This window comes from Desmodus rotundus, chromosome 12 (genome assembly GCF_022682495.2).
Source record: "Desmodus rotundus isolate HL8 chromosome 12, HLdesRot8A.1, whole genome shotgun sequence".
NCBI lineage: Eukaryota > Metazoa > Chordata > Mammalia > Chiroptera > Phyllostomidae > Desmodus > Desmodus rotundus.
The window spans coordinates 15,862,045-15,883,612 of record NC_071398.1 but is presented as its reverse complement, the minus strand read 5'-3'; the positions used below and the strand labels follow the sequence as shown (position 1 = coordinate 15,883,612).

The following is a 21,568-nucleotide window of genomic DNA, read 5'->3' as shown; positions in this document are numbered from 1 at the left end:
ACAATTGGACATTGATGTGTGAAAGGAAAGGAAAAGGCAGGAAGAAAGGAAAGGAGGGAGGGAAGGAAAAAAAAAAAAAGAAAAAAAGGAAGAAAGAAAGAATCCAGACACAGACCTTACATTATCACAAAAATTAATTCAAAATAGATCAGAGACTAAATGTAAAATGCAAAACTAAAAAATCCCTATGAGATAATATAGGAGAAAAATCTAGATGACCTTGGGTATGGGGATGACTTTTTTCAGTTAAAAACCCAAGAAAAGAAACCCATGAAAGAAATGACTAATCAGCTAGACTTCATTAAAATTAAAAACTTCTGCTCTGCAAAAGACAATGTCAAGGAAAAGAGAAGATGAGCCACGGACTCGGTGAAAATATTTGCACATCTGATGAAGGATGGTTATCCAACATATACATAGAACCCTTAAAAGTCAACAATAAGAAAACAAAAAACCCAATTAAAAATGGGCAAAAGACCTGAACAGACACCTCGCCAAAGAAGATATATAGATATACAGCATCTCAAATCCTCTGCCATCAAGGAACTGCAAATTAAAACAACAATGAGATACCACTACATACCTACTAGAACAACTAAAATCTAAAACAACACCAAATGCTGGCAAGAATGTGGAGCAATGAGAACTCTTATACATCACTGGTGGGAATGCAAAATGGTCCAGCCACTTCCAAGATAGTTTGGCAATTTCTTATAAAACTAAATACACTCTTGTCATATGCTCCAGCAACCCCGCTCCTTGTATTTCAACTCCCACGAGTTGAAAACTTATGGCAATAAAACCTACACACAGATATTTATAGCAGCTTTATTCATAACTGCCAAAACTTGGGAGCAACCAGGAGGTCCTTCAGTAGGTGAACGTGTAAGTAAATTGTAGTACATCTACACAATGAAATACTATTCAGCACTAAAAGGAAATGGGTTATCAAATCACAAAAGACATGGAGGAACCCTAAACACATATGACTAAGTAAAAGACATCAGTCTGAAAAGGCTACATTGTATATGGTTCCAACTATATAATGTCCCGGAAAAGGCAAGACTGTGGAGACGATAGAAAGATCAGTGGTTCTCAGCAGTTGCCGGGGGCGGGGGGGGGGGGACACAAGCAGAGCACTGAGGATTTTTAGGACAGTGAAACTATTACACGTGGTAAATACATGTAATTATACATTTGTCAAAACCCAGAGTGTACACCGTGAGCAAACTTCAATGTGAAGTACAGACTGTGGGTGATGATGACGTGTCGATGCAGGTCCAGTGATTGCAGCAGGTGTACCCCTCTGTCACAGGATGCTGGCAGCAGGGCAGGCAGGTATATGGGAAAGCTCGGTATTTCCTGCTCAATTTTTCTGCGTGCCTAAAACTGCTCTAAAAAATAGTCTATTAAAAAAATGTGTTCTCCCTGTTTTCAAACTTCTTAGACATTGGAAAATTCATCCTATTAAACTGGTTAACTTCTCTAATCACCATGGGCAGGCAGGTGGATTCTGAATCAAAAAGTTGGTAAGGCAATTAAAGCAAGGCATGCTCTCAGCTTCATAAGCCCACAGAGTTCCCACTATTAGAATAATGAGAGAAATCTAAGACTACAGGTGCCGACCATTTGTTCGTAAATATTAAAAAACAATTCCGCGGTATAAAGTAATAGTCATTTAATTGGTAGATGAGAAAACCGAAGCACTAAAGAGTTAAGTGCTTTTCCAGGGCCACCTAGGGCTACCACCAAAACTGGGGAGCGACCATGAGGCCCTCACCCTCCTCCTGTCGCTGCTTCCCAGTGCCGCTCTCAGGATTCTGTGCACAGGCCCTGAGGCCCGGAGCAGTAGCCCACGAGTGAGTGACAGACTCCTTTATCTGGCTGCCTCTCTGCAGAGTCTCCGGAATGCTCCAGGAATGGAATGAGCAGAGCTGTGTCAGCCCACATCTGTGATTTCCCTCAGGGTGTCAGGAGCGAACTGGTTAGATGGTGAGTTGTTCTAAACTTCGGCAAGGTTTCAGTTTGAGAACTGGGAATTAGACTGGTAGGGCCAAGACTGAGGGTGGCGGGAAGGTGTTTCTTTCTAAGGGAAACAGGCGGGAAAGGGCGTGACACCCAGAGGAGGGGACTGCACACTGAAAAGGCCCACCTGAGACTGTACAGAGCCCCCGTGGGGCAGGCATCCCCCATCCTCCCTTATCCTGCTCCTCTGAGGACTGTTCTGGAAGAATCCCAGGGTCTCTTCCAAGCAATAAAATTCTGACCTAAAAAATTGTAATTCTGAAAAACACTCACATTGATTCTTCGTGTTCTGATTTCCATACACCACCTTTGTTTCTTCAGGTATTTAGCTGAGCAGTTTACATGCCTGGATCCTTATTTACATAAAGGCACTGAACTTATTTACCAGTGGTATTTTTCCTTTTGTCCTAAGTCAGTATGCAGTCTCCCCTGTTTTATGGTGAGCTATACATAAAGACACACATTAGATATCTTTGCCAAAGATAATTGAGAATTCCTCAGATTAATCACAGCCACTAGAAGGTATGCTCCATGAAGGCAAAGAGGCACTTGATAAATATTTGTTCAATGAGTTCATTCTATGATACTCTCAGAAAATGTGGTATGAGATTTCAAGATGTGGGTTCAAGTCCCAGCCCTACCACCTGTGCCTCAAAGCTCAGGGGCCCCAACAGGCCAGGGAACCTCAGGGAGAAACTGCTTCCTGAGGGGACAGGGAAGTTACCAACATCGTACTATTTTTACTGATGGCCAATCCTGAAATTTAGAAATGAGTTTGGAATTGCAGTTGTCTTAAGCCTACACTTTCTCCTAATTAACTCCTTTCCCAGACACTATGTTCTAATAATCGCCTTAATTACAAAAATTAGAAAGGAAAAAAAAGAAAGGTTCAAATGCTATTAGATACCATTTCATTAGCTAAACCAATGAATCATAATTGGGAATAGGTACAGTATAATCTTGACTCTGAAGCAAAAAAAACCTAAGCCTGAGACGGATTATCTGAAAACATAATTCAGAATTGTGACTTTTTTCCCAACAAAAAGACAGAAACCCTGCATTACTCTAGCAGCCACTTAGAAATCCATGAATCAAACAGGGGAAAAAAATTAATAGATTTAGGGCAAAACTATAGGGGTGACGTGTTTAAGTTCACTTAAGCAACTGCAAAGTCAGAGGAATGAGTCCGGGATGTCATCGGTGAGTCAGGACGGCTCATGGAAAGGCAGGGACAGGGGAGGGGTGTGCATTTGCATAAACCGTGTGAATCTCTCTTAGGACATTACTAGTTTACACAGGCCCCAACAATGGGCTTTTAGAAAGGGAAATGGAGACTTCTATGTTCTATTTTTCCACTGGGGATATAGTTTGCAAGGATAAATGTTAAATCAGTGGGAAGAAAAGAAAAAAAAATTAGGTTCTCAACCTATATAACAGAAAATTTTCAAATTAATAGTCAACCACAAAAATAAAAACCAATCAGCCAACTTAATCCAATATCAACTCAACAAAAACTATTCATTGGCGAACTCCTCCTTGACAGCTCTATTAGTAGGGATATACTAGAACCCCAGAAACTGAAGCGAAAATGTTTTTTTCTCAAGCTATATGGTAAATATCAAATTAGGAGCAATAAGTAAATCTACCCAGAAATGGGCTTCATGTTAACAACAGGCCAAAATAAAATTCCTTTTTTCTTGCAAGACAGGCCAGAGATGGGAAATGCTAACATATCAAAAATCAGTATCAAATTTTAATCCTCAAACTCAAAAATCCATTCCCTAAGGGTTCCCTGCTCATGACTAAGCTATGGCTAGCGTGACTTCAGGTGAGACTTCATAATACTTGCACTAAGCCCATTCTGCCTCCTGGTAGTCTCCTAACCTAACGTGGGATATAATTAACCAGTGCCTACCTTTCCGCTTGTCTGGCACTACTTTGTCCCTAGGCCTCCACACTTCAGCCATACCAGCCTTCTGTCAGTGTCTTAAGTATACCAAGCTCTTTCCTGCTTCCCAGCCTTTGCACAAGATGTTTTCTTTAATTGGAAGAGTTTCCTCCGTCTGCCCCACACACTCCCAATTTCCTATCCATCGTTCAGGTCTTTCCTTAAACTTACACCTCCTCAGTAGAGACCTTCCCAGCCTAGGTTGGGTGCTATGTTATCTCGGTACCCTCCACTTCTCTTCTGAGGCACTTCATTCAATTCTAAGTCTATTTTTTTTTAATAGTTATCTGGTATCTGACTCCCTTACTGGACTGCAAGCTTCATGAGGGTACAGACCATGTCTTCTCTGACCACTGTTATATTCCCAACACCTTAGCTCAGTATAGGGCACATAGCAAGTATGCGGTACATATTGTTTGAGTAAGTTAAAAGATTATAAATTACGTATGTAAGATACGTACACTGGAAACAAAGCTTTATCATGCTACATGACCTGGGTTGAATAATGGATCAGGTGCTAAAACTGAACTATTCAAAACAGATGGGACCCTAAGCAACCAGCAGGTTGCAAAGGTTTTCCCCTGACTGCAACAGCAGCACGAGCTTTGGAAAGCCAGTGCAGTCCAAAGAGGGTAAGAGAACTCAGTGTTTGCCACGGATGCAGAGCACTGTGCTGGGGGTGTCCAAATCAGGCTTCTGCCAGGTCAGAAAGGCCCTACCGTTCTGATGGTGCCCACTGTGCATGCGATAAGGTGCAAGTGGCACAATTTTCTGGTGCTCTACTTTGAAGAGAATTCTCATTAACAACTTGTTTATCCCAATTCTCCTCTGTGCAACATCCATTATCTCTCACAAGGGTATGGAAGGGAAATGCCAGGTTTTTCGTCTTCTCTTTCTCTTCTCCCTCCATTCAAGTTTGGCTCACGTTTGCAACTCACCTGGACAGCTCCTCCCAGCATGACAGCCACCAGCCCCATGGACATGCTCAGAGTCTGTGACTCCACGGCGCTCTCTGTCTGGTGCGCCACGCTCGCACACGCTCGCTGCAGTGTGGCTGCTACAAACTCCACCACCTGCCACAGGAATGGGATTTAGTATCAGTGAGGAGTGAGCAAAAAAACTCCACATTTTCTTCACATTGTCCACATCACCATCATGATAGCAAAAACCTTCAAACACAACTGGCGCTGGGTGGCTGGCCTGGCGCTCAGTGCTTCCCGTGCACAACCTTACTTAGGCCTCATGCAAACCCCAGGTGGCACGACTCTTAAACTCCCTTCCAGATGAAGAACCTGAGACTTACAGAGGTTATCTGCTCAAGGCCACAGAGTCAATAAATGAGAAAGCCCATTTCTGCTTTCTTAAATGTCTTAATATTCTAATCCAACGTCCTTTACTTTTCACGAATTTTGCCAGGAAATTAAAATGGAAAATGATATGTGACCTTCTGACCATCTTAGAGGGTCCTAGATCTGTTCCTGCTGATGAGATTTCCTCCTGAAGGACACCTCCCCCACCCTGCCCTCTGATAGTCCAGTTCTAGGAAGCGAAGAACAGGGAGAGGCGTTCGATCTTATGCCGAAGCCGGTGTCCTCAAACAATCTGCACAAATGATCCAGAGTCATTTTTTAAGTATCAGATATTTTTCAAGGACTAAGATTATTCATACGTAATATTTCACACCACATTTGGCTAACAACTAAGCCTTAAATGGAATTAATTTAGTCAGCATCATTTTAACTGCATGTTGGTTAATCAGCTTAAGCAGAAACACCTTTGAATAAAAGACAGCACGCACACACACACACACAAGTGCATGCACACACGAGTGCATGCCCACGAGCACACACATACAGCAGATTAATGGCTCAAAAGGGAAAAATCATTTTGAAAATGGGGCAGCTGAGATAGGTCATAATAAGCCTCTAAATACCATGCAAGCTTGCATGTTCAACTCTCTGGGCAAATTACATGCTATGCTAGAATCTTTATTGCAAGCTTAGAGTAAAAAAAAAAAAAGGCCTGTTAACACTTGTCTTTTGGAGTAAGGCAGGAAGCTAGAAAGGTTATTTAAAGTTCCATTCACTGAAATGTGCTGGTTATGGCCATTTCACCACCCTCTGTAGCCCAGGAGTTTACTAAAACCAGAAGAGAAGGACACTGGTCCTTGAAGAGAAACTGCTCGCCTACCATCTTGGGCTACCTATTTTGCCTTAAAGAGTTTTCTAAAGCACATCTTGTTTATAGGAAGCTTCTATTTCAGCACAAGCATTGCTAAATTATTGGGAAAACCTATCTAGACTTCTGACTTTTTCTACATTCCTCTCCATGAAATATAAATTTTTTAATGTTGCAAAACAAGTATCATCCTATTTTTGTTAAGAAGGAAATTTTCTATGTCCATCTGTCTGTCTCTCTTTCTCTCTATATATATTTTTTAAGCCCTGAGAGCAATTACCTGGTGTGATAGTCAGCTGTTGTCACCATCTCTGACTGCCCTTTCCCCCAAACTCCCTGGTAAGGACAAAACCACCAGGCCATTTGGATAATGGCTCTTCCCTCTACTACTCATTTCCTGTCATTTCCGTGGGGCTGCCAACCACAAGAACAGGTATGTGACTGAAGCCTCTTGCGGAGAGTGGGGAGATACTTTTACTTTTAACTTAAAATTTTTTTTGTAAAGGTGCATCACTTAATGAAAAACAGAATGTCCTATCCCAGTTCTCCCCAACTGATTCTGGCTCTACAAGGCAACTACTTTTAATTCTGTAGCTGGTTAATTTAACAATAACAGTAAGCATTTATTGTTGACCAGGTACCATTCCAGAACACATTATGGGTATTGACTCAACCCTCACGATAATCCCGTGGGGACGGATAAACCTGCTGCTGCCATTCTGGCCAGTGAGGGGGAGGGGGTGGGGGCCTCACTGGTGAGTGTGTAGATGTTAACTTAATCCTGCAGTTTTTCAGTTTGCGAACACCACCCAAGTTCAAAATCTCTTGGGTTCAACCACTTTCAGGAATAAACCTGTAGTCTTTTGCTGGAGTGGGGATGGGGAGGTAGCTGTACAAAGTTGGGGAAGCAATCAAGGAGTCTACTGAAGCCGGTAAAGCCTTTCCACTTGTTTGAAGCTCTAAATTCAGTCCCATCTTTAGAGCTTATCTATGGCCTCCAGTCCTTCTAGGATTCTGCAGTGAGAAGTAGCTTGCTTCTTTTTATTCTTTTCAAATTGATTTTTAAAACAATTTTATTGAAACACAGTGTTTTCTTTACTTCTCCCATGCAGGCATTTAGCTTCCCACTTTTTGAAGTTGCTACAATAGCTACTATTTTCCAGTTTCCAAATATTATTCTCTTTTATTTATTTTTTAAAAGATTTTATTTATTTATATTTTAGAGAGAGAGGAAGGAGGGAGAAAGAGAGGGACAGAAACATCGATGTGTGAGAGATACATCGACTGGTTGCCTCTCACACACCCCCAAATGGGGACCTGGCCTGCAACCCCGGCATGTGCCCTGACTGGGAATCGAACCAGCAACCTTTAGGTTTGTAGGCCGGCACTCAGTCCACTGAGCCACACCAGCCAGGACTGAAGGATAATTAAATGGGCCAAATCACTTTTGTATCAGCCTAAAACCACTGTTCCTTAAGTAGGAGTAAAGGGAGGTTAGGTGCAAAAGCTCAAGTCCTATCAGTTTTTAGACCATTTCCCCCTCTAACTAGCACCCTGAGAAAAAAACATAAGGTCTGCATAGAAAAGTCTTCAGGGAACTGGTAAAGACACAGGAGGAACAAATCACCTACTGAGTAACGTAACACGGGGTCACTGAACTGAGGGAGCAAGAGGACAGGAAAGAAGTCATGGCCATGATTTTCATTAGACAGTCCCGATTAAGCCGGAACTGACAGGAAGCTGCAAATTTTCTCAGCAGGAGCGGTACTGAAACGCTGCTTAGCAACACCCAAAGGCAGATGACAATGAGGAGGATACAAAGAGCTAGAGAATCAGATTTAAGCGTGACAACCATACCATCCTACAACCGACTATTCACCAACCAAGCAACGACTAATTCTGGTGAAGTGGTGAAGTATGGCACCCGCACTGCCTATGCTTTGTTACTTTTATTTCCTATTTTTAAAAACGCTGGTAAAAATTATGTCTGAGCCAATACAATTCAGGTGCTGATTCACACCGTCACTCTACTCTGAAAGCCTTTTTTAAAAATCTTAAAATTTCACAGGCTATTGGGGAGATAAGCTGTGAATTAGAAGACCTGAAAAAATCAAGGTGATTTGTTTTTTTCAAATTTGAGTTTCCGATCATCCTTCACTTCTGATGCACATCAGACCCATCCACAGAGCGTTAGAAAACACAGATGCCCAGGCTCTAACGAAGACACGCTGAATCGGGATCTCTGAAAGTGGCCCAGGCATCAGTATTTTGACAAAGATCCCAGACAATTTTATTTGCACCAAACGTTGACAACCACTGTGATATAACATACAAACATTTAAAACAGTTCTTAAGGTTTTATGTGCGTGAGAATCACCCCAGGGGCTTGTTAAACGTGCCAATTCCCAGGACCTATGAAAGTCTTGATTCCCTTGGTCTGGTGTGCACTCAGTAATTTGCATGTTTAACCAGCATGCCAGGTAACACTGATGCAGGTGTCATCAAACCGCACTCTGAGTAACGTTTTTTTGGAAAGCACATAAAGAAACCAAGCCAGGCTGGATCCAGAATGTGGCAGCCACTGACCTGAGCGATGTTTGTGAATATCTGCTCAGACATTCTCTCACACAGAACAGCCACCAGGTGTAGGACCAGCAGCTTCTGCCCTTGGCCTTCCACCAGAAGAGTCTGGTGCCGCTCCAATGCCAACAGGCTTTTGCCGGAGAAGGGCTGCATTTTTAACTCTGCTTCACTTTCCACAGCCACACGAGTCAACTCCTATCAGTGTAAAAGAAAAGCAAAGTGAAGAAAAAGCCTGTAGAACAAAGGGCTCAAAAACAGAGAAAACTCTGTCTGAAATGTGTATTCAAAGAACTTACCTGTGTTCACTGTAGCATTATTTATAATAATAATAATAATGGCCCAAAATAGAAAACAAAAATATCCAGCAACAAGAGAATGAACAAATTATAATGTATTTATTATATATTGGCAGTTGAAATAAATGAACTAGCTGTATGTGGATATCAGTACAGAGAGATCTCAAAGCCACTGTGGAGTGAAAAATGTAAGTGGCAGAATAGCACATATACTATGATACCCTGTATGTGAAAATGTAAAACCTCATAATGAAAAACACACACAGACTACATACTTGAGCAGAATCTTTATGATCTCTATCACTAGCCTTCCTTGAACTGAGGCCACAGAACATTTCCAAACCGGTTCTAGAGACAATTAGATGCTTTCATCACCACAGCCCTTCTTCCCTAAGATACTTAGATCTAAACTTCTACCAATAGATAATTCATTACTGTGGGGTTTGTAGAGGTTCCCCCTACCCTTCACATGGCAAATGTCCTTGGGAAGGAAAAACCTTAAGTTATTTAACAATTAATGCTTCAACAAAGTAATTGACAGTTTAAGCAGTGCTTCCCAACTGTGCCTGAGCAATTTGGCTCCCCAGGGGAGCATTCAGCAATGCCTGGGGACATTTTCGGTCATGGTAATTGGAGGATGATAGGAGCACCTAGTGGGTAGAGGTCAGGGATGCTGCTAAACATCATACAATGAACAGGAAGTCCTCCCTACCCCCCAAAGCCAGAAGGTTCCCTCCCATCTCCCCTTCACCTGCTGCCAACAAAAAATTACCCAGCCCAAAATGTCAATAATTACCAAGTTGGAAAAGCCTTGGTTTAGAGCAATGAAAGCCCTTTGATTTTTTTTAAACAAAAAAAATTTCTAAGTATCCAATTAAAAGGATATATTCTTTTTTCCTTTGTTTTTCTCCTTTTTTTTGTTTTTAATTTTTTATTTAGTTTTTTAAATTTTTTTTAGAAGATATATTCTTGTAATGTTCCTCACAATGAGTGGCTGGGCAAGGGGGGTGGATGTAAACATGGGAGGTGAGACAGCATCAGATAGTATCCCCTACTTCAAATCCGAGCGGTGTCAGCCCTGCTTCCTCCCTTGCATGCTCCCGCACCCCTATCATCCCCTAAACTCCACACATATTCTCTTGGAGTAGACTTTATTTAGGGAAAATAATGAAGAAGGCAGAGCCAGAAGACAGGGAACCAGAGATCACCTGGCTTGTGTTCTCAAACAGTGCAAATAAGAAGTAACAAACTGTATGGCATCCAGGTTACTGTGGGAGATCAGGACAAAAGGAAGCACAACCACCAGAACTAAGAAGCAAACCCAGAAAAGGTTGCAAGCGGCTACAAAATGAAATGAGAGAGACAGAACTAACTGCTAAATCTCCTTTCCAAATACCTGACAAAACAATAGTCAGAAAGGATAAGGGATTTCTTTATAGCTGTAAAACCTGCTATTAACTTCAAAAGAGTTCCTCCTGTGAACACAGAGCAAAGATTAACCATTTCATAGACCACAGTTCTGCTCTGGTCCTCTCTAAGATTTCAGTGCTGAAGTCATTCAGTCATGTATGTATTGCCAAAGATAAGTTTCTTCTTTTTACCAAACCTACTAAAAAATAAATTACCCTTATGTTCTCTGATCATTTCTCCTAATAGGACCTAATTTTAGAACCTGAAATGATGACGGCCTTTAAAATTCAAAGGGGCTCCTGATACCACCCTAGAGTAAAGCTGACTGTGAACTGTATGTGCAGCTCTTACCTTCAAGCAGAAGATGAAGAAGTCACCAGCCAAACCACTTTCCTGGCAGTGGGCCAGCAAGTCCCCGAGATGCTCTAGCTGGCACTGCTCTGAGGACACCTTCTGGTACAGGGCTTCATCCTCATCGCTGCAATGTGGAGTCGATTTATCTTGGTAAGATTGATCACCCAGAGATGTTTTTTTGAAACCCCATTAATAATATTCCAAAGTAACATGTTATTTCCATACAACAAATCATTAGAAATATCTCAAAATTTTGTTTAAATTATTTTCCTGTTACCCCAGAGGGGGAAAAAATCCACGCTTGCATATAGGAAAATTTGTTGTGGTAATTCCAAGGAGATTACAGCCCCTAAAAGTCCACATAGAGACCCCAGGTTAAGGATCTGACAGCCCTGCTTACTCACTATTTTTCCTACCATGAAGAGAAACTAGTTTCAATGAGAACAGTTGATTTTGACAAACGTGCACTAAGAAGTGCACTAAGGACTTGTTAGGATAGCAGTAAGTTTTAACTACTGATAAGTTAAATACTATAAAATTCTCTGTATATTCACAAAATTGGTCTCTGCCTAAACTGTTCCAAAGCGTTTTTTAAAAAAACATGCCAGAGCCCTGACTCATATGGTTCAGTGGGTTGGGCATTGTCCCATGAACCAAAGGGCTGCTGGTTCAATTCCTGGCCAGGGCACATGCCTGGGTTGCAGGCCAGGTCCCCGGTTGGGGGTGTGAGAGAGGCAACCGATTGATGTTTCCCCCTCACATCGATGTTTCTCTCCCTTTCCTTCTCCCTCCCTTCCCATTTTTCTGAAAATAAATAAATAACATATTTTAAAAAATAAACATGCCAGAATTTTTAAACTCTTTCAGTCTGGAGGCATACTTATAACCACAGAACCTACCAACGCTCAACCAAACAACTCTCAGTAAATTAAATTACTAGCTTGAGTTTGTACAGGTAATTCTGTTTGCAATCAATGTGGTTTTTTCTGTTTTCCTGAAGTCCATCATATTGAAAGAGTGTTCCAAAATTTAAAGTTAGCCGTGGATTAAAAAATTAAATTTAAACCCTCTGACAAACAGCAGCATTTGTAATGTGATGCAGAGTAGCTGCCACCAGTTAAATACTATATGAACTCTGATCAACAAGAATTTACATTCTGAGGTATAACATCTACACATATCACCCAGAAAATGGAAATAACTTAAAATATACTTGTGAGATACTGGAGAAATAAATAATCCATTCCAATAACATTTATTAAACACCGTCTAGCCAATCGCTAGGGGAAACAAACCCTCACTATAAAATTATCACAAAAGACAGCTATCAAGCAATTTCCCTTAGGAATAAGTCTGACTCTGAACACCCAGATACCCCTTTGAGAGTGAGAAAACACTGGTCTGCCCTTTCCTCTGAGTCACTGGCGAAGACTTTGTGAAGCACATGGGCTTGCCGTGACGCGAGCCGCGAGGCTCCAGTAAACTGCACCTCCTATTAGTTAGCATCTAGAGAAAAGCTGGAGGATTACTTAAGGCTCATATTTCATTTGGAGATTATAATAAAGAGAGCACCTCAGCCTCAGCCTCTTCAGGTTTTGGTTTCCTTTGTATCAGCGCCCCTTAGTGGACAAGCTGCAGAATGGCCTTTTCGGTACAATTGCATCTGAAGAGAGACAGCAAGGATGGTTGGACTCACCAAATGGCCTCTTTGATGGTAATCATTATGCCACCTTGAGTGGCAGCTCTAAACTGACACAGAGAATGGAGAGAAGGCACAGATTTGTCCAATCCCGCAAAACCTTTCAGGCTGGCAATTGCTTTCTTCCTCTCCAGTTTCCCCAGAATCCATAATAAGATTTCTTGGCAAAGTGACCTGGCAGGAAAAAATAGTTATAAATGAGCTTGTCATCTCACTCTACACATCAAACAAGACAGAAAGAAAGACTGTTGGGTCCCACTGCATTCTAAATGCTGGCACAACCACCTAGTACTCTACTGAAGTGCAGGAGTGGAAAGTATGCTTCTTGTGAATTTCAGAACACAAGTATCCTGAAATCCAATGAATCACGGACTGGTCTTTGGCTCTAGAAGCAACCTTGATATGACATATGAGTCCCACGTGAGTTTTTAAAAATAATACCAAGTGTACCCATTGTCCTTGGATCAGGCACTGTGAAAGCAAATTTACACTGATGAAACCGTCACTATCAACGGGCCCAACTGCTGGTGACCAAGAACCAGCATACTGACAAATTCCTGCTAGCTCCTCATCGCCTTTATTGGTGCCAATCAACTAAGAGAGGAATGGAATATACGTTTCATCTTCCTTCTCAGTCCCTGATGTGGACATGACAGGGCTACAAGAACCTGAGCTTCAAAACTGAGACAAGAGTTATTACATGGATGGTCCTTTGAGGCCAAATTCATGTATTTGTAGTCTCCATCTTCCAGTGCACCTTGCTATTGTCACTTCCCTATGGCTTTGGGCCACAGTGACGCACTAACCAAAAGTTAGAGTCAAAGGCAAGATGTAAGCTTTGACTAATATGCAAGACTGAGTACCGCTGACCCTTGAACAGTGTGGAGCTTAGGGACACCAAGCCCCCTGCATAGTCGAAAATCCATGTATAACTTTGACTCCCCAAAAACCTAAGCTGCCCCTTGGTATCTGTGGAGAATTGGTCCCAGGACCCCTAGCAAATACCAAACCCTGAAGACGCTCAGGCCCCCATATAAAATGGAGAGATTAATGCATACAGTTGGCCCTTCCGCAACCATGGACTCGCAAACCATGGACTGAAAACAGCACAGGTATTTGCTGAAAAAAATAGTGTCTAAGTCGACCCACACAGTTCAAACCTATGTTGTTCAAGCGTCAACGGTACTTCCTTCACCACTCGATGATGGTAGTTTTCTATTCGCTAAATAATTTAGCGCATAGTTAGTCTTCATAACAACTGAGTGCAGAAGGTACGATGGCATATCAGGTTATATGTGGGAGGTTTCCAAACACCAAACATCAGAATTCTGTAGGATTTTAGAAAGGATATGCACTCTTCTAAGCAGGAAGAAGCGACATAAGCGGAATACTTAATAAGCTGGAATACTTAAATTCCAGCGCAAAAGATTATTTTCTGGATGGCTAAGCAACACCTTCGTTCTAAACAGCACTGTGCAGCACCAGCACCAAATCCAAGTCTCAATTAGAGTGCCGCCTTCAGACCGATCTCCCGAGCTTGGTTTCCAGCTCCCCACAAGGCAGTCATGATCCATCCCACGGCCTCCCGCCCGGACACGTAATTCCAGCAGTTCTCACTGATTAAACAGTGGCATGTTCACACACGTAAACAAAGATTTCCTAGCTGATGTCTAGGACTGAGGCTCAGGAAAGTCACTCTAAAAACTGCATCCAATCCCCTTCAATCTGCAAAGCTCTCTTCTAGGTGAGCAGAATGAGAGGATTCTCCAATGTGTTCGTGACTTCGAAAGGAAAAAACAACTACAAGGTAGCGTAAGTCAAATTCAAAAAGAGAACAACACGCAAGAGAAGACTTCGCTATTTATAAACAAATAAGGCTCTCTGGTTGTTTACCTTACGTGCGACACACTCTGCTTGGTAAAACAGTAGAGAGAAAAGAACACTCCCAGGACTGGAAGCAGGGAATCCACCAAAACTGTTAAAGGCTCGTTCCCGACCACGTACACCTAGGGAAAAGGAGACGGTGAGAGGTATCGTGACTATGAGGCCAGAGGAACGGGACTCAAACACCATACGCTCATTAGCAGGGCTCAGAGTCCTACGTGAGCAACACTGGTCCTAAGACGAACAATTTTAGCTCTGAGGCCAGTGAAACCGTTTGAGGTTGACAGACAGGCTCAGACACAGGGAGGGAGGCAGGACTACAGCTCCTTTGTGTGCGCAGCCTGAAAAACTGCTGGGCAACGTGGGTAAATTAACCCATTTGCTGACCCCTCACTTTCCTACTTTTGACTCCCTCCGAGTCTCCTAATCTGCCTATTATTCATCTGCACAATAATTCTCTTACTGCTGAAGGCTCTACTCTTAGGAACTAACAAGCAATTAATGCCATATAGAAAAAAGATAAAACAGGTTTGGAAAAAAACCCACAAAAACATAGATTGCTCTAGATTTGTCACTCTTAAGACACCACCACTGCCACAGGGGCATGTCCTACTCTCTCCAAATCAATAAATGTTTGAAGAAGTCATGCTGTGTACCTAGATCCTCACTGACTTTATAGGGTTAAGTGTGTGCGAATGCTGATTCTTATTAACAATAATTATGGTACATAATTTTTTTGAATACCCAGAGATCAAAGTACTGTCCTAGGTGCTGTCATGAATGTAAAAATGAGTAAGAGTCATCTATCACGAAGAATAAGGCAAGTAGGCCAATTACAACAACAACTCAAGGCGGGTAACTTAAAGTACTTAAGAAATGCAAAATGCCATTCAGAGCTCCAGTCAAACGCAGTAGGGTCTGAAAATGAAACTCTGTTCTGGTAAAAGCCTGGCAGCGTGGACAGCGATGATGACGATGACGGAAGGAGAAAGAAGAGACACTTACATGCTACAGACCCAGTATGTGCCCCAGGAACTATGGCAGGGTTTTCATCTTCCAGGAACTATCTTAGATTCTTTAAGGAGTCAGCTCATTAAAATTCTAACAATCTCCCAAAGTCTGTGTTAGCAGTCCTGTTTTAAAGGACGAGGAAAGGGAAGCTGAAAGAGGCCCTTATTCAGCCCTGGCTGGTGTGGCTCAGTGGGCTGGGCATTGTCCCACAAACCAAAGGGTTTCTGGTTCAGGTCCCAATCAGGACCTGGGTTGCAGGACAGGTCCCCAGGACTGGGGGCATGCAAGAGGCAACCAATGTTTCACTCCCTCTCATTCTCCCTCCCTTCCCCTCTCTAAAAATAACTAAATAAATAAAACTTTTTTAAAAAAGGTAGGAATCAACGCTGCTTATGGGACACTACAGGTCATGCAGGCACCACGAGGGAAAAATCTCTGCTTTTCCAGAAGCCCTGTCCCTTTAAATCAGCCCTAATATTTCACACTCCTGAAGCCTCCCAACTCCTCTGTGGAGCTCGATAACCAAGAAGCCAGCTTCCTGTGCATGATCTAATCTCCGTAAGCCCAGCTAAATGAAGTGCATTGTATGGCAGAATTCAGAAGTAATATGCAGGCCTAATTATATACCACCAATTACAGGAGGTAAAAAGGAGATTCCCCAGATAACGTAAAAGCCTATTGTTTGGCTCTGGATTCTGCGTTCCCAGAGGTAATCCCTATGGAGCCATCCTTCCTTACCAGCACCTTTTGTACATTAAAAACAAAACAATACAAACAAAAAAACAGATGGGGTTAAATCTTTATTATTTCCTGGCTTGATTGGGCCAAAACATCTCAAACTTTAACGTGAACTCAATCAAGGGCACTTCTCAGGGGTGTATACATTGTTGTTGATAAATTCCTCCAATTTTTAAATTCTCTTCTTGTATTATTCTGTATTTTATCAACAAGAAACAAGTACTACTTTTATATTTAGGAAAAACTGTACAGCTTTTTATACATGTGTTATTTATTTTTATATAAAACTTCAGCAAGTGTTTTACTGAGTGTCAGCTGGATGTGAGGCATATACTGGTGAACAAGTTACCTGCTTCAAAGCTTATATTCTATTAATAGTTGGGGGGACAGCAAATAAGCAATAAACATATAGTATCAGATACTGGTGAGCGTGATGAGGGAAAACAAAACAGGTTAAAAGAAGAGAGAGTGATGAGGGGAAGAGCACGGGGAAGGAAAGAGAAACTAAGAATAACTCCTATCAATTCATCCACTAATAATCCATGAAGGTCACTGACAGGAACAGAGAAGTGAAGTTTTTTTCCAAGTGGAAAGATTCAGAAATAAAGTCTCCTTTTCTCTACATCTCAAAGAACTTAAATGGCCACAGCCGGACGCATACAGGATTGTCACCCCCGCTCCACATTAACAGTAAATTCTTCCTGTACTAAGCCCAAATCTACCTTCCTTTAAACTTCCTTGATGGAAGTGTATCTGTTTCCCAAAGGTTTTGCACTGGCCATAGCCCAGTTCCCCTTACCCACCTTACAGATTGCTCTGTGTCCTAAAGCCCAGATTGTATTTTGTAGATGACAGACAGGCAGTGGTACATGTTAAATGGACCCAGGTCAAGTTCGACCTCTTCCATAGGCCTGCTGTGTATTTGACTGTTCAACTGTTCATTCGTTCATTCACTCACTTATTCACTAATTCAAATATTCATTAAGCATCTAATCACCCGTAGTGACTTTTCTCCTCTAAATTCTAATAGCATTTTAGTCTTTGAATATACAGTTCTCTCTCACTTCCTCAACTGGCCTGGGAGGCAAAAGTCAAATTCCCTACTTCCACACCTATTGGAGGAGGTGACTATGTTGCGTTACCTCAGTTTTTGTTACACAAGCAGTTTAGACACAGTGGCACACAATTTAAAGGAACCCCCCAGTCATAGCTTTTATGAAGCAAACAATAACTACCATTTATTGCACATCACTGCGCACCTCCTCGGGAATGCACCAGCGCCCTGGCTGGTGTGGCTCGGTGGATGGAGCGCTGGCCTGCACAGAGGTCGCCGGCTCGTTTCCCAGTCAGGGCACGTGCCTGGGTTGTGGGCCAGGTCCCTGGCTGGGGCGTGCAAGAGGCAGCTGATCCATATTTCTCTCTCACATCGATGTTTCTCTCCCTCTTTCTCTCCCTCCCTTCCCCTCTCTCTAAAAATAAATAAATATATATTTTTTAAAAGTTCTGAAACTAAACAGTGGTGATGGTTGTACAGCATCATGAATGGACTTAATGCCACTGAATTAGAGTGGTTAAAATGGTAAATGTTATGTTTTTTTTGTATTTCACGACAGTTTGCTATTAATAACCCTATGTCTGCAATCTCTGCAAAAAAGAGCTGGAGTGCCTGAGTGGCACCATGGACAGCGGCTTCTGTACCACTTCCTCCTCCTCAGAGTCTCAGTAAGTCGCCCCCTTCTACCAAGTATTATGGTGGCCATACCGTAGCCAGTCCTTCCCAACCACAGCCCCTTCCTTCCAGTCTCTTGCCTCACACTGAACTCACATTAGGGGAACAGTTTGGTCCGCACCGACTTATACTTCCAAAGTGGGCTCTGGTCACTTCCCCCTTAAGTGGGCTCCCCAGATTATTGACTTGTATCAATACAATAAAGGAACAGCGAGGCCAGACTGATTCAGCCAGTGCTGAACTATGATCTCTTGGTGCCAGCACTGACAATGACCAGATGCTCTAGGGAAAGAAACAAAAACAAAAAATGGTCCTTCCACGGAAGTCACACTGCACATGGAGAAAACTGTTGGGCCAGTCCCCACCTCACCAGGCTGGTGACAGTACCAACTGAAGAGGCAGTGAAGGCACAATAGGAGAGCTGCTTCCTGCCCACTGAGGGCGGCCCTACTGCGCTGTCTCCGTGCCCTAACACCCCGGTGTGTGGAGTTTCCTTGCACTGTGCTCATGCGTAGTCTCTTCCTAGTGGCGGGTCCTCCCTGCTCACCTAGAGGCACAGTGGGATGGGAATTCAAGTTCTGAAACACACTTCAGTACTTCCTATATTATTTCTACCTGTGGTAAGAATATTCTGTATCATTTGAAATTATCCTTCTTTCAGCAGTATAACTATTGGGTACATTTCACACAGGGTTGTTTGTAGATACTTTTACTGACCAGTTGTGAGACTTAACACAAATCAAATGAGTCTCAGTTTCCTTATGTGGAAAGTAAAGGGGTTGGATTAATGAAGCTTTAAGGCCTCTTTCATGTCTAACCTAGCATTCTCTGACTTGGCTGCAAGTTTGCTCATTTTCTTCTATATCTTTCTGCTACCTCAGCCATTAAGAGGTAAGAGTAGTTGAAAAAAATAAGCCAGCTTTCCCCACCCAAAAAATTTTGAAACACCGAATCTTCAATTACCCCTTTCTCACGTAATTTCTGTTCTATCAGTTGTGAACTTAGTACTTTAAAGATGAAATCCTATTTAGTTGAAGTGTTCTGGTTACTTAAAGTATCTGTACAGCCAGGGATCACCCAACAAAACACCAAGAGATGGGAAAGCTGAAGCAGGGGAGGGAGAGACAGACTCGCAAGGTACCTTTTCAATTCTTTGGTGTATAAAGCCCTTCTGCGAGTAAGTGAAATGTGCTTTGCAGTTGAACTTCCATAACTACCTGGGGCTTCTCCCGTGTAAATGTGTAGGACAGAGCTGAGGGGCACAATAAGAGAACAGTATGGCTCCATAAAAACCACAGCAGCTCAGAACAGATTAGAACAGAAAACCGACAGGCACCAGGGCCCCGCCGGCAGCCGGGAGCTTTCCTCATTCCTTTCTGGGATTTCCACATTCCTTCCGGATGCAGCCTGGCTCTCCACCACAGAGCCAGCATGAGAGACAGCGTCTGCGGCGAAGCCTCACACTGCATCTGAGCTCAGAGGGCTGCTGCTCCCAGAGTAACAGGCATGTCTCTGGGCACTTAATTATAGGCCGCGCCTCCCTGTCACTCTTTGTTTGCTTGACTGGGAGCTCCCTGAAGGCAGTGGCTGGCTCTTAATCATTTCTGTATTTGTAAACCTCGCAGAGTATCCGGCATTTAGTAAGTGCTTGGTGAATATTTTTTGTGACCGATGAACTGAATCAAAGAATAAATGAACAAGGTAGACCGACTGATGTTCATTTTCTCTAAAGCTCTATTTTTTGGGGAAGTTACAATGCCCTCTGTATTTTCATTAAAGAAAAAAAAAACCTGTAGCCAGAAGCTACTCAATCAATGCGAATGAACTAAACAGAAGAGAACTTCGGCCATGAAAGGGAGAGAAAACTGAACAAAAGAAGGCCTGACACTTTATTTTACTGTATCGGCTTGTTCAGCACCTATCCTCAACGTCTGGAAGACTGCATTTCTCTAAAAGGATTGACTAGAAATTTATGGGAAAAAAAGGAAAGAAAAAACTCACAAGAGTCCAAATGTTCAAAAGTATTAAGAATAATCATGCATTTCTGTTTCAAAGCAAAACCAAACAGAAAGCAGTCCTCACACGCCCCATCTCTCATTTCACAGACTCCCATTACATTGTTAGGCACGTCCCTTGGAGACCCCTGTTGAGTAACTGAAAAAGCCCTGGGAAATCAGGAGTCAGAAAACGTGGGTGTGGTTTGGTTTCTGCCCCACATCGCATATTAAGTGAGTGAACACGGACCAGACATTTAAACCTTCCTTCACCTCAGCCTCCTCATTTATAACGTAGACACCAAGCTTTTGGCACAAGGACCAATTAAGATAATTCATGTCAAAACATTTTGTAAAATAAACAGCTTTGTGCGAATGTTAAATTTACTCCTAAATGTTTTATTCTCACTGATACCACTGTAAATGGAACTGTCATCTTAATTTATGGCCTTATCTTTTGCAGGGATGGACACGTGGAAATAAAGACATGATGAGTCTATTCAGAATGAAGCTGACTTAATCTTAACATTGAAATCCAGCACAGGCTGCAACTTGATTTCGCCCCCGTTAGAGATTAAACTAGGCAAATGCTGCCTTCTAAAATATCACAGTGATCCTTTTGATAGCAATGTTCCAGAACTGCTAATGCACTTACTCAGTTTAAGTAACACTTGTAAGAGGCAAAAGAACAGCACAAGTTACCTCACACAATGTTCTGTATTCTGCATGCTTTCAGAGCATACTACATAAAGTTATCTTTTAAAAAAAGAGTTTCCCTGAACTGAAAGGGAACTGACATTTTTGAGCACCTGTTATGTACTAAAGCATACAATGAAAAAAGTTACCTTATTTATCCCCACAACCTGCATATAAGTCACATGGATAGTCAACCCCGGAGGCAGACTCCAAGCTAGCTCTGCCTGAGCCGAAGGGCCAGGTGCGTGTCACTAAGATACAGCACAGAATCTGACTGCAGCGTTCAGGAAATCTAACACTGGCGGACCCCACAGCTTTGGAGGGCACCTCCCTCGGTCCTCTGCGTGTTATTCGAGGCTACAGTTCAGCTAGGGAAAGGAACACCCATAAAGAATGACTGTCTTTAAGGAAGAACCATAGATGGGAGGGAGATTAACTTAAAGCCTTTTGCACTTCTGAAACCTGTACCATGTGCAAATATTACCTTTTGTAAATACAGAAAGAGTGAGGGAAAGACAGAGAGAAGGAAAGGTTGGTCCTTCATCCAGCTCTGCCACTCACTAATATGATTTGGGACGAGTCACATCGCAGTCTTTCGGATTTCGTTTCCTTTACTGTAAAATGAGGGATTAATTTGTCAAAACCTAAAGAATGTACCACATCAAGAGCAAATCTGGTGTAAACCATGGACTTCGGGTGACGCTGACAAGTGGATGCAGATGCATCGGCTGTAGCGAATGGGCCACGCTGGCGTGGATGCTGGCGTGGGGAGGCTGCGCATGTGCAGCGCCAGAGGACTTTTGGGAACTCTGCACTTCCTGCTCAATTTCTGTGAACCTGAAACTGCTCTAAAATAAGATCTATCTTAAATAAATGAGGGGTTATACTAACTATCATTAAAGTCCCCCCAGCTCTAAGAGTGTATTATTCCAATTTACTCTATTAAAAATAATTAAAAATTCAGAAAGAGGCATCAGCTAGCCAATCTGACAAGGAAACTTTAATTAGAAATTCATTAAGATT

The 21,568-nt window shown here is 42.4% G+C and overlaps 1 protein-coding gene across 1 annotated transcript in view; it reads right to left on the bottom strand.

Annotated features, from left to right (window-relative positions):
• Nucleotides 1-21,568, bottom strand: part of TANGO6 (transport and golgi organization 6 homolog) — a 136,345-nt gene that overhangs the window by 87,981 nt on the left and 26,796 nt on the right. The window contains exons 8-12 of the mRNA XM_024556161.4: nt 14,387-14,499; nt 12,491-12,667; nt 10,792-10,918; nt 8,738-8,929; nt 4,912-5,046 (exon numbers count right to left, since the gene is read on the bottom strand). Of these exons, the coding sequence (XP_024411929.2) occupies nt 4,912-5,046; nt 8,738-8,929; nt 10,792-10,918; nt 12,491-12,667; nt 14,387-14,499 (744 nt within the window). The remainder of the gene's footprint in view (nt 1-4,911; nt 5,047-8,737; nt 8,930-10,791; nt 10,919-12,490; nt 12,668-14,386; nt 14,500-21,568) is intronic.